Source organism: Diadema antillarum, unplaced genomic scaffold, assembly GCF_040938485.1.
Source record: "Diadema antillarum isolate AM-2024a unplaced genomic scaffold, OU_Dant_1.0 scf00000191, whole genome shotgun sequence".
Lineage (NCBI taxonomy): Eukaryota > Metazoa > Echinodermata > Echinoidea > Diadematoida > Diadematidae > Diadema > Diadema antillarum.
This window is the reverse complement of record NW_027271080.1, coordinates 1,400,293-1,413,823: the sequence shown is the minus strand read 5'-3', so window position 1 is coordinate 1,413,823 and position 13,531 is coordinate 1,400,293. Positions and strand designations below refer to the sequence as shown.

General features: G+C 38.7%; 1 protein-coding gene across 1 annotated transcript; it reads right to left on the bottom strand.

Moving 5' to 3' along the window:
• Window positions 1-2,372: 2,372 nt before the first annotated feature.
• On the bottom strand, window positions 2,373-12,231 carry LOC139723454 (acetylcholinesterase-like). Its single transcript, XM_071634697.1, has 9 exons — window positions 11,800-12,231; window positions 10,864-11,023; window positions 10,087-10,164; window positions 9,251-9,369; window positions 8,035-8,199; window positions 6,930-7,223; window positions 6,073-6,422; window positions 5,076-5,263; window positions 2,373-2,535 (listed from the first exon to the last, which is right to left on the bottom strand). Exons 1-9 carry the CDS (start codon window positions 12,181-12,183, stop codon window positions 2,447-2,449), a joined length of 1,827 nt encoding a protein of 608 aa, XP_071490798.1. The 5' UTR covers window positions 12,184-12,231; the 3' UTR covers window positions 2,373-2,446.
• Between the last annotated feature and the right edge of the window lie 1,300 nt (window positions 12,232-13,531).

Genomic DNA, 13,531 nt, shown 5'->3' with positions numbered 1-13,531 from the left:
AGTCCTTAAATCCCTAGATACATGCTCTCCTATTCATCCAATTAAACCTACGTCGAGGAAGGTGAACATTCAACACATTTGTGATGAACTTGTCATTCAAATATTTTGCCAATTTTGTGAAAATGTAATCACACAGTGTCCACATGTACTATCTAGACCTATTGGGAAAATCATGCATTATGGCGGAGGCATACCAGTCGCCAAAGCGACATTTCTAGTTTCCATTAAAGGATAACGCTCAAACCAATACCGCATTTGCAATATTTGCTAGACATGTGATCGGTTGATTGTAATACAGTCCATTACCATTTATATAAAAAACACGGTTATAACGAAACGCTCGTAACAACGAAGTAGACATTCAGATTCTAAAATCATCATATTTATATATATGTACTTTACTGTTCGGCTATAACGGCATTTCGAAGGAGACAGCAGTCCCAATGACTTCGTTATAACGGGAGTGCACAGTATGACTCTTGCAAAAATCTTATGTGCAGAAAATCATCAAGGCATCAAAAGATTTTCAGTCGTTCTATGGCTAGATTGTATTCTCAAAACAATCACGGCAGTCAAATTCAATCATGTCGATTTAATACTATGTGTGAAAGAGAAGGGGGAGACCCGGACACAGTACTCTAATGTGAAAATTAGATTATGAAAAATTCAGTCCTATGATCGGATTCAGTGAAATCTTGTGGTTTGATAATAATTATCATTTAACTGATCTCTCTAATTATAATTTTGTGTAAAGAATACGGAGTGCATATACTTAATACATATAATATATTATATATATATATATATATATATATATATATATATACATATGATATATCTTATATATATATATATACATATGATATATCTTATATATATATATATATATATATATACATATATATAAACGATTATGTAATTCCTGATAACTTGTGTTGCATGAATAACACCGCCGAGTCACTTTTCACTGAGTTGATCATTCCAAGTGATAAACATATTATTTGGATTGGTATTTGTTATAGATCCCCGAAGTCAAATATTCATGATTTTTTTTATTCTATGTCGGTAGATTTCACAGCAGGAATTGAAGAGTTTGTTTGCAAAAACCGATAAGTCCATATTTGTCAAATGGAGATATTTGTCATTAAAGGTCAAGAAAAATAAAGAGAATAATAAGAACATTTTTGCTTCTTTTGACCATAACTTCAAAAATGTAACATTATATGTAGTGACCAATATATCATTTAAAAGGTATTATTTTGTACTTTATGACAGAGACCGTACTTCAAAATCGTCAAAAATGGACTTATCGGTTTTTGCAAACAAACTCTTCAATTCTTTCTCTATGTGAGATTTTAATGTTCATTTACTGAAATATGATTTCGATAACATTGCTCGTGATTTTTTAGAATAAATTTTTACGTCTCAACTGCTTCCTTTCTTCCTCTCCTCTCTAGGCCCACTCGTGTTAGTGATCAATCTGCAACTCTCATTGATAATATTTTCAGAATAATCTTCTCCCTCTTCCTGAGTCTGGCATGATACTTTCTTACTTTGTAATAGCTGATCACTATCCTACATTCACATTTACACCACTGAAACTCACGTAAAAATGGAACAAGTGTCATTTGAAAGACGTAACATTACATCAGAAATGTTGAGTGTTTAACACTGCTTGGTTGAAACGGACTGGTCTTTTGTTTCTGATAATGTCGATGTAAAAGTATCATTTGAATTATTTGAGAATAATTTAGTTGTCCCTAGGCAAAAGGTAAAGAATTATTATAAAAAGATTTCAAGATTACCATGGATTTCAAATTTTCCTTTAGGATCAACCAAAAAGAAAAATTAAGTTGTTTTACGAATACAAGTCTATCCTTGTAAAAGAAAAAGTTTAAAAAGTCCAAATGTACTTTATTACGGAATACGTTTGCAAATATTTCAAGAAGATATGAAAATACATGGAATGTGACAAATGTTCTAATACTTCTATCAACAGATGCAATATTTCAAAAATTAGTCGAGTAATACTGAGAGTGAAGACTCCTCTCGAATACCACAAATCTTCAATGATTAATCTTTTCTTTGTAATACTTCAATAACACAATTATTTTGAACAACTAATTTCACATATTATGATATATATATATATATATATATATATATATATTATATATAATACAGAAAAGATGACGAAGTAGGGTAGTAATGCATTTTAGTCCGACAGTGCTATCTATTCAAACCAAATTTTCGATGCATACACACGTCTTCTTACCCTTCCTTACTTCATCATCTTTTCTGTACTGTATATATATATATATATATATATAATATTGTTGCAATACATTATACGTTTTGTTTTTCTCCTTGAACTTGTATCAACAAAAGTGTGCTATTGGAAATAAAGTGATCATTTGAATTGAAATTGAATAGATGCATAGGCCTATCAAGGACAGTTCTTCTCGTCCAGACACGACTTCGCGCTGTCGGCTGACACTTTTTCCTCCAAGAGCGCCTTCAGGCGGGAGTTCTCGGCTGTATGGAGGAGAGAGAGGAAGAAAAAATAGTAATGATAATGGTAATAGTGGCTACTTGTAAAATAGCGCACAGGTCCACCTTTCAGTGCTCATGGCGCTTCAAAAATAATAGATTACATGTAGGCCTATATACATGTTCAAACATGAACATACATGTAGTATGTTACCGAAATCACATTTTTATGTTTGCCCAATGTTTTGCCAGGAGAATGAAGCATGCAAGGTAGTACATGTACTGAAGTGAACACAAGTACACACACACATACACACAAACACACACACACACACACACACACACACGCAGAACTATACAAGTATAATTATAAACACTGTATGATACCAAGCTTTCTTATGTCAATTTATAGTACATGAGTAATACTCCCTCAAAAAAAAAAGTAAACAACGAATAAACTGCAGGAGTACTCCGAGATAGCTGCAGACCTCCGCCAGACAGCTATGATTAGAAATTACCAGTTTTCATGCATCATCATCTACACAAACTTAGATGCATAAACAGGGACATCTACACAATGCATTTTGGTAAGCAAGTTGAGTGAAAATCTGATCTACTATAAACGAGAGATTAAGCTGATTGTATGTCCTTTATAACCCTTATGACCTTTTACCACTGACCTCATGACCCGAAAATTGATTGTTTCTTATTTCATTATTGACAGACCGTGCAAATTTGGTGGAATCAGATTTTGCATTCCTTTTTTAGTTATTTGGAAAATAAGCTTACTTCATCTTCTTTATGACCCATATGACCTTTTACATTTGACCTCATGGCCCCGAAATTAAATCGTTTCTCTTTACTTCATTATAAACACACCCTGAAAGTTTGGTTAAAATCCAAAATTATTCGTTCTTGAGGTATTGGAAGATTGTGAGCGAAAGATCAGTTTGTATTTTATTGCCAAGGAATTGCTCCGCGGAAACTACGTCTGTCTTCACGAAATCGGAGAAGGAATGTAAAAGTAAACAAAAACAAAAAATGAAATGTTCTAAAACTCCTCTGAACGGACGGATTTTTCTGTCTATGGGAGATTAAGCTTGTTTCACCTCCTTTATTTCATTTCATGTCATTTCATTTCATTTCATTTCATTTCATTTCCGACAAAGGTATAGACTATACAATATGACATTTGCATATACAAAAAAAAAAAAGAATAGAGTGCAAAATTAGTTTTGCATATTGAAGCGAAATTAATGCAATTCATTCTTATTTTTACAATGACACAAAACATAGTTTAACAAAATGTACAGACAAACTGTCTTGGAATCGTATCAATGGAAAGGTGGCGGAAATCTGGGGAAATGCTAAAAAGCCCAGCTTGGAGAATGCAGTCCCCTCGTGCACAGTGAATAGTGGTAACAGTCAAACGAAACGATAAGAGAAATTGCTTAAGAAACAGAGGGAACATAAAACAAATCATACGCACTCAATCGCACACACAGACAGCAACAAAACTTACATACATGCAATGGTCACTTATGTCTCTTATGACACATATGAACTTTGACCTCATGACCCCAAACTTCAATCGGATTTTTTCTGACCTCATTATAGCCCTTTTTACACTTGTGTTTCTTAACCCCGGACTTTCTCTGACCCAGGACTATCGTTAGTCCCGTACCAATTTTTTCAGCTTTTTACACTCGCCAATTAGTCCCGTACTATCTCTTGTCCGGGGCTAAGGAGAAAACTGACCTTTTTACACTCGTATTTCTTAGCCCCGGACTTTCCAAACCACATGAATATTCATGATTACGCTGTGTATTGTACCCGTACACGCACGCACCGGCAGCACTTGATTACCTCGTTTCTGATTGGTCAGTGAGGGTCGGACTTCGTCTCCGTCGCTTAGTCCAGGATTATTTTTTCGTTCTGTTTACACTCACTTGCTTGGCACCGCAATTGCGGTGCTAACCCTGCTATTTTGCAGGGCCAGATAGTACCGGACTATCGGTGGGGCTAGCCCACTTTCGCAAAAACGAGTATAAACAGAAAGTGGGCTAAGGATAGTCCCGTACCAACGGTGGGGCTAAGCCCCCCCCCCCCCCTTAGCCCCACCGTTGGTACGGGACTAAGGTAAAATTTACAAGTGTAAAAAGCCCTCATGAGTACACCCTGCAAATTTTGTGCAATCCGTTCTCGAGCTATCTTGTACACAGACAGACAGACAGACAGACAAACAAACATACGGAACCGAAAACATAACTTCCGCCGGCCGTAGGTTTCACCTATAGCGGAGGTAACAATAATTGTGAGTCCGTAAAGGAGCTTCTACACACACACACACACACGCACACACACACACAAAGAATAAGATAAACGTACTCGTAGGCCTACACAAAACCATGAATGTCCGCATAGAGTGAACAATTCCCATGTGCTTTTTTTTTCATTTAGTGCTATACAGACAATAAAATGCGAATGAAATAAATACAAATGTTAATGGAAGTGCATGCAGTGCTTTTGTGAATCAGGGAATGGAGCGAAGGATAACCATATCCCGGGTCGTTATCAGGACCTACCTGTCATTTCACGGAGAGAAGGTAGAAGCTCCTTGAGATAGTAGCAGGTCTTGGCATTGCCCCTGCCCGCCCGGTTCTCGAAACCTTCAGACAATCTCTTGTGGGCGGGCTCCAGAGTGGAGAACCTGGGCCAGCTCGGGTAGCTCGGCGTCGAATCTTCGCTGCTCCTCGACGGAGTATTTGGGTCGCTGTGTGATACGAATGGGAGATGAATATTGTATGGACTAATGATCTGATGGGATATTACGCATACACTTTAATGACAAAGATAGGCGTACCTCATTCACATCTAATACACAACGTGTATACAGTGTGTAAACTTCGATATAAGATTCACATCTGCGTTGCATTCTTCGTGTGTGTTTCGGTTGCTTTATCGTGTGACAGTCTGTAAGCATATAATTTCCTTCTGCTGTTGATTGGCTTTGGACCATGTTCGGGGCCAACTTCAAATGTAATTTATAGTTCCAAGTTCGTATTGCCATATTCTTTTAATTTCGGGACAGTATGACTGTGACGCCACTTTTATAAAATGTACAACTGCTGGGAGGACCGTTACGGTGAGTTGGCTCAGTCGGTAGCGCGTCTGCCTCACGATCACGCGGCCCGGGTTCGAACCCGAGTCTGGACTGAGCAATGTTGTGTGTAAGCATACCGTCCCCTCTAACAAGAGGCAAAACACTCTCTCCCTCGGATAGGACATAAAATGAAGGTCCCGTGTATGAGAGAGTCACAACTCATGCACGAAAAAGATCCCGCTTCATTCATCCATCGCAAAGAGCAGGGTGTTTAACCCGGTGAAGTGGTCCCACCTCACATCCAACTGGACCCCATGGAAGACCAGCTTAACGTAGCTGAATATGGGCTATCCAGCCATCTTCTTAGATGGAAATGAACAAACAAACAAACAAACAAGACCGCATACAGTAAGCGAGACAGACTCTCTGAGGCCTATATAGGCTAGTGCATGGTAAGATTGAAAATGAGGCATCCATACCCAGTTTTGGCGAAGTTGGACCAGTATCGTACCATCTGCATCGAGATTTCTATTTCCGCGTCGCCCTCGAAGCGACCGATCAGGTTGTATCCGTCGTCTTCTCCGGGTTCGGTGCTGAGAGCGAAAGGGGTGCCGAAAACGTAGATGATGTCCTCCCCGTGGGCGGCCCCTAACCACGTGTAGTTGCTTCCCCACAGGGAGTGTGAGGGCACATGGTCCATCACGAAGGCAAACACGGTTCTACCCGCCCCAGCGAGGTCGTCGGCCAGTGCGAATGTGGGACACATCATGTTGACGTCACCGAGAAAGTGAATAACGCCCTCTACGTGGTCCGACTCGGCACTCTGGAGCTAAGAATGAGAGAGAGAAAAAAAATGTCCTTAGATTAGATTGAACAGAACGTATACATCAATCTACTATAGATTTTGATTACATTTAGAATAATAAAGATGATGATAATAATGACAATTGTAATGACGACCATTATAATTAAAGGGATGGTATAGTATTTGACAAGATAAGGATTCAGCTTTCAACTCTTTGCGAGATAATAAGAAGCCACTTATGAAATGTTAAAGAGCATACAGTTCTAAAAGTATTTTTTTTTAATGAAACTTAGTTTTGAAATAGCTGAGATATCATTGTCCTGCAGTGACGTCAACAAGTGTTGTAGTCTGCTCATCCAGCGATGGTTTCACCGAAACTTTACAAGTTCATCGCAGTCAAATGGATGGTTCGGGTTTTCCTCAATCTGAACTGATATGTTCTATCTAAACTGCTTCATTTACTAAATCCATTATGATATGGTATTAACATTTGGGTTTCACTCTCATTTGCAACAAGTCTGTGGTCTTTACCATCTCTGCCGAAGAGTACACGAATGTTGTCGAGTCGGCAACTGCGCTATCCGTAGTCGAGTACAGAGCACCGACAAGGTTGGCGAAATCCGACCTGCTGAACACGGGGCGGTCGTGGCCCTCTTTGCCGGCAAATGAAGGAATGATGAACAGCGTCCCTTCGTCTTGAAGACAGCCCAGGAGAACTTCGCCTGGATTGAACGAACCCTGCTTCGCGAGCTTGAAGGGGTCGTCCAGCAGGAAGTGGCCGTCGGCTACGGGCCGGAAGAAGAATCGTGTAGGACCCGAGGTTAACTTTAAGAAGAAGGAGAGAAGGTCGTGGTAAACAACCTATACAGTGCACTCCCGTTATAACGAATACCATTAAAACGAAATTCCGGTCACAACGAAGGAAAAATTAAGGTCGCAACATATCATCCACTTTATCTATTTTTATTGTTTTTGTTCAGTTATAACGAAATTTCGATATAACGAAAGAAAACTGCCGGTCCCGAGGACTTCGTTATAACGGGAGTCCACTGTATACGTAAATTGCGACGTACGCAGGTATCTCAAGTAAAAATCCATATATCGCCACACTGTTTGCTGAGTCTTCTGATCGATTTAACGAAGAAACCATCATTAGCACTCTTTTGCAGGAGAGGTATTATTGTTGATTACACTAGTGGAATATTATACTAATGGAAATCAGAATAAGATAATATAACACATAATACAGAGTTTGAAAAAGAGAAGAAAAAAGGAGGCTGCATCTATGTTAGACCAAGATTAGTCCTTTAACACTGAAAAAGCAAACGAGCACACGGGGCACATTTAACTAACCAATACAAGCAAGGTGCCATAATGTGTTGATAAATCAACGTAAAATGATTAGAACATGTTTGAATGTAAGTGCAATTATCTTTGGATATGTGGTTAGCCGTTTGTGTTTTTTTTTTTCTTCCGTGGATTGTGTTGCTTTCTGGCGTTTCGTTTTTATCATTTATGTGTTTGTTTGTTTGTTGTTGTTTTCTATATATATATGTGTGTGTGTGTGTGTGTGTGTATGCGCATGCCAAGCTATTTACGCATCTTTGTTATTTGGATGTGTATCGGCTTGCCTTACGTTGTAAACCTCCCCAAAGTCCTCGAATGTCTTGCCCCGAAGACACGTGACCAGTTCGGCGGACACGCTGGTCTCACATCCAACTGCCTTCCCGAAGTCAAAAGCCATAGCGGCAGCATCATCCTTGTTACCATGGTGACTCCAAAAATCATTGATGGCGCCGCTCTTATCGAGACAAAAAAAAAAACCCACAAAATCAAAACAAAAAAACGAAATGAACATGAACATACGAGGTACTAATTCATAACAATATTCATAATTCTCTTCCTCTTCATGTAAAAAACTTTAGCTTTGATACAAATACATTTCATTCTCAATTTCATTTCATTTTATTTCATTTCCAACAACACAAAACCTCTAGGACCTACAGACACATAGTAACACAAAATCAGTACATTGTGGTAACAAAGAAAAATACTGTGAGTTGACTATAAATACTGTGACCTTTCTGAATAGTGAATCGACATTGAAATTGTTGGAAATGTTAAATACATTCCGTGTTTCAGTTTGTTTGACTTTGTTTCTTGAAGAGACAATTATGTACTCAAGGTGAGCAATCAGATCGAAGTGAATTGAATTGAATTGAATTAATTGAATTGCAAGTGTGATAACGTTTAACCCGTTGTGAGAATACGCCTAATTCAAACTATTACTAATCAACAAAAGAAAGGAAATCAACATAACAAAAGAAAAAAAAATAAAGATAAAAGAAATGATAGAAAAAATATTTGTTGACATTACTGAAAAAACATGTACATTTACGCATGTACAAATTTCAGGCGTAGAATCTACACAGGACATTAATAAGAGGGCATTAATGATTAAAGAAAGTGTTTGCATGTTTGTAGGGTTTATCATTTTGTTAACCCTAATTTTGCATAATATTTCCACTTTTGCCAGAGAGATATCAAGCCAAGTAACACATAGATAGATAGTGTAGGTAGATAGATGCATGAATGAATGAATTGGTTGCCAAATTTCAATGATACGTAATATTTTGATAAATTACAATGATACATATTAGATATGTAATGTATAGGTGTGAGATAGATATAAAGATAGATAGTTAGACATGTTAGATATAGATAGATAGATAGATAGATAGTGAGTTGTTTTCTGCAACCAATATAAGCGAGTGGCCCTGATATTATGAGGTTGTGGCGGGAGAGAAAGGGAAGAGAAGGGACCGGGAAGAAAGGAATAATTATTTTCAAACCTGCAAGATGGCTCGAGCAAAGAGTCCCGCGCTCATTGTCGACAACATGTGCAAGTTGACGCTGCCAGATCCAGCACTTTCCCCAAAGATGGTAACTCGACTCGGATCGCCACCAAACGCTAGCCAGGAGGAGGGACGAAATAAAATATGGTGAGCAAAATTACACTCCTGGGGATGGGGGCAATTTGAAGCGTTTGGTCAAATATTTTTCTGACAAACTGTGTTAAGCTACTGAAACCCTTGAATCTAATAGGCTGATAGTAAAGATGTCAGACAACGCTTCGTGAAATGCCCCCTGTAAGTAAGCCTTATGTTCAGGAAAATAAATCGATGTCTTATGTGGTTCATGATTTCTGCTACCAAAACAATTTTATTCCCTTGCATTCACAATTTCGGAATTAGGTAAAAAAAACAAAATCAGCTTATTGGTGTGGTTGACACTGCCAATCTTTGTCAACCTAACTCAAGACTATGCGTAATTCGCCACAAACGCGTATAGAGATGAGGGAAATGTAAAACATCATTTTGATAATTTCATTACATTTGCGGGGTAGTCGGATCTTACGTGATTAACATTAGGAGAAAATGGAATATAAAAAAGGCTAGATTTATACTTTTATGTGATTCTATGCTGATTTCGAACCATGCAGTCAAATACTCACTAAATCAGTCGATTCCAATAATATCCCCCAGCATTTATCCATAAAATGACACGAAACAAAGTTTTACATGGCTTTTACGTGGCTATTACAGAACATTTCTTAAGTATTAAAACAGACTATTAACGATTAAATCAGCACAGAATAAACCTTAGCAGCAGAGTTTCCGAGGGGTACCTGCGATATTTTGTTGAACCCACAGCATAGCCTGACGCTGATCCCAAAGCCCAAGGTTACCAGGGATGTCATCGTTTCCTGTAAAAGTAAAAACGGAAGAACAAAAACCAACAGGCTACATACTGGTAGTCAAGATAGGCGTATTACATAATGAGGTGATTTAACTGAATCAATTATTATGGAACATTCATTCTAAGGTGTTTGTATTCATCTAAGCCATTCATACACAATATCAGAGACATTGTAATAGCATGTAGGACGATGCACAAATGGGATCTAATAAAGCAATTAAGAAACTATTTTAAGCAGTGTTCAAATTTAGATAAGGTTCGCATCTCTTATACTTCAGACTGCATTAATGGGTATGTGGGTTTATGTGGGTATTTATGTGCAATACTGCATCTATAGTATTCAGTGAGAGTTGGATTCCTTACAAACAATTCATGCAATATCATTATTTTTCTGCTTAAAAAGAAAGAAAAAAGAATGAACGAAAGCATTGCAGCAGTATAACGCATGTCTTGTGATCGTTCTAAATTGCATTAAGATTTCGTCCACGTAAAGGGAAACCTTATGCAATCTTCACATAGCTTAATAAAAAGATAAATTTTCAATTGATTTCAAATCGCAAACATTTTGTGTGAGGCGCTGGAGTAATAATGTCAGATGCTTTCTACTGTGACGGTGCTGCCCCAAGTCTACTTGGAGACGAAGTTGAGAGTCTTTTTAAAACTGTAAATAGTTGTCAGCAGTTTGTATTGAATCTTCTCAACTCACCTGTCGTTAAAAAGCCCAAGGGTCCAAGTCTGTAGTTTATCGTCACCACAATGACTTCTCCACTGGCGGCCAGAAACGTCGGTGATAATTCTGGAACAAAACCTGCGCCAGCCTGGTACCCGCCGCCGTGAATCCAAAACATCACGGCTGCAGACGTTGGCTTGATGGAAGAATAATAGTTTCAAGAAACCAACTCGCCTGATATAAGTTCTCATTCATCATGTCGTTAAGTTAGGGCACAAAATTAAATCACCGCATCTGGGCTTACTGATTCATTCCGATAGAACAGCTCCATGCCGGCCCGGATGCTTCAGCTCGTCTGATTTTGGTGGCAGGAAAACTTCGCTGCCGAGGACGAACTTCGTATAAGACGAGCCATAAGTTTATTGTAAACCGCAGCTCGAAGAATCAAACGAACACCGTAATCTACAAATGCAAATCACTTTCAGCATCGAAGGATGAAACTCAAATTGACGGCGACACTAATTGTGCCGTGTTTGATTTCAACTAGAAATAAATCCCAAGTCCAGTTTCTATAGAAACTGCTCCCTGTAAAGTTGGAGGGAAATAAGAAAAGCGGGAGCATCACATACTGTCGTGTGATGAACCTATCAGGCACATTTTGCTTTAAAGCACTGCGTGGCATGACCGACTGAATGGGGTATTAAATTCAGTTACCACTGATGCTGTGATTATTTTCATTGTTATTATTATTGACAAAAAAAAGTTATAAAAATAAAATTATTAACATAAAGGTTGATCCCATTTCTTCGATTAACCAGATGCTACAACAAATACGCCAATGTGTATATATATATATATATATATATATATATATATATATAAACATGCGTTTCCTCGCCAGGATAAAGCGTTTTAATGCCATTTTAGGTTTTAATCTCATATATATATATATATATATATATATATATTTACCTTGGGCTCGGGTACAAACACGTCCAAGTAAAGACAATCTTCCGACAAGTCAACGTCAAGATAGAAGTCAGGGCTCTTTATCTGGGGGCATGCCACTGGCTCACGAGTAGCATCGAAGTCCCCGCTCGGAGATTTGGGGACGGGCAGCGCATAGCGCAACTCTCCGACCGGCGGCTCGGCATAGGGGAGACGAGTGTACACGGACAAACTCTTGCGAAAGTCTTTGAGTTGGTAAGGGCTCAAATTGACTCGCTTTCCTCGTAACGTTGTTCCTGTCGATAGTCGAACTACGGGCTGATCATCATCTGCACGGACGGCAACCGAGACTAAACAGATCACTGCAGTCAAAGCGAGGCAAATCAGGAGCTTTTCGAGCAGACGCATTTTGACCTCAGGTATAATAATGTGTCACCAAACGTCCTGTTCCCTTGTTCCTTAAATTATTAAGCCCCACTGTGCGAAATGGCCGACTGTTAATTCTACAACGGCGACGTGTTTATATAGGACATTCAGTTACCCTTTGTGAATAAGACCTTCACAACTGTAATGGAATACGGACAATGAGTTCAAAGTCTCCGTCTGAGGAAATGTGGAAAGAACGAATAAAAAGTTAAAGTGAGTGCACTACGAACTGATATCATACACACACGCACTCTACATAATCTACAGACATTGGACATGCTAGCGCAGACATGCGCTTGCTACAGCCCAATTAGGATTCTAGAGGGATGGTGCAATCAGTTAAAAAAGAAAGAAAGGAAGTAAACACTTTTTTTCAAGTTCAGAATTTTCAAACAAGACTGCAATAGAATCAAATGAAACAAATATCAAATTAAAGAAACTTCTGTTCTCTTTCTTATTGGTAGGGTAACATAAAGATGAACTTTACCTCCGAATGATCACTCACGTTTTTCTCTTCAAAGGTGCAAAATCAAAAATTGCAACAACAAAAGACAAATGGACACGGATGCGCTGATGAGTACATGCCATTCCTGATAACAATAGAAACAAAACATCAAACTTGCATGTGCTCAATGGTTTTGTCTCAGAGACAGAATAGGTGAATTAAACAGTACGATTGCTTCTCAATACGATTTTCGATCTGCCTCCCTATCATTTCCCAGAAGGGGGCTGGAGCTTCAAAAATTAGTCCCAATCAAAAGCTGATCAGAGTATAGCCACAGAAGGATGATTAAGGATGTCAAAATTTTAAGTTATGAATTTGTAGGCTGAATAAGTAATGTAATGCCAGTATCTGGTTCTTCAGTAGGGTCAGCTATATTGGTGTAGAGTGTGCAATCAAAGACATTGCATTGTCCCACACCGTACTGTGGGGATCAAATGGGTACTAGCCTATTCCGCTCGTGCTATTACTGTAGAGGTATGAATACCATCTCCATTGATGACTCAGCACATGCTCCCGACTAGTCAATATTGTCAATTGTTAAAAGATTGATCCCTGGCCAGCCGCTCGCCGGATTATGAACCCTACTTATGGACAACATGGGTGCCTCCGGCATAGTGAAACCTTTCAAGAGCTCGATGGGTATCTGACTGCATGGGGAGGTGATGGAGAAATCTTCCACGTTTCCTGAGTGGTATCCATCATGCGCCGTTGATGTACTTCACCGATTGGCATGTGGTTCAATATGATATTGACCTGAAAGAAAGAAAGACTGTATAGGGAAAGAAGATACTGATACTGAGGACGGAAAGATCATTCTGAGTCTTT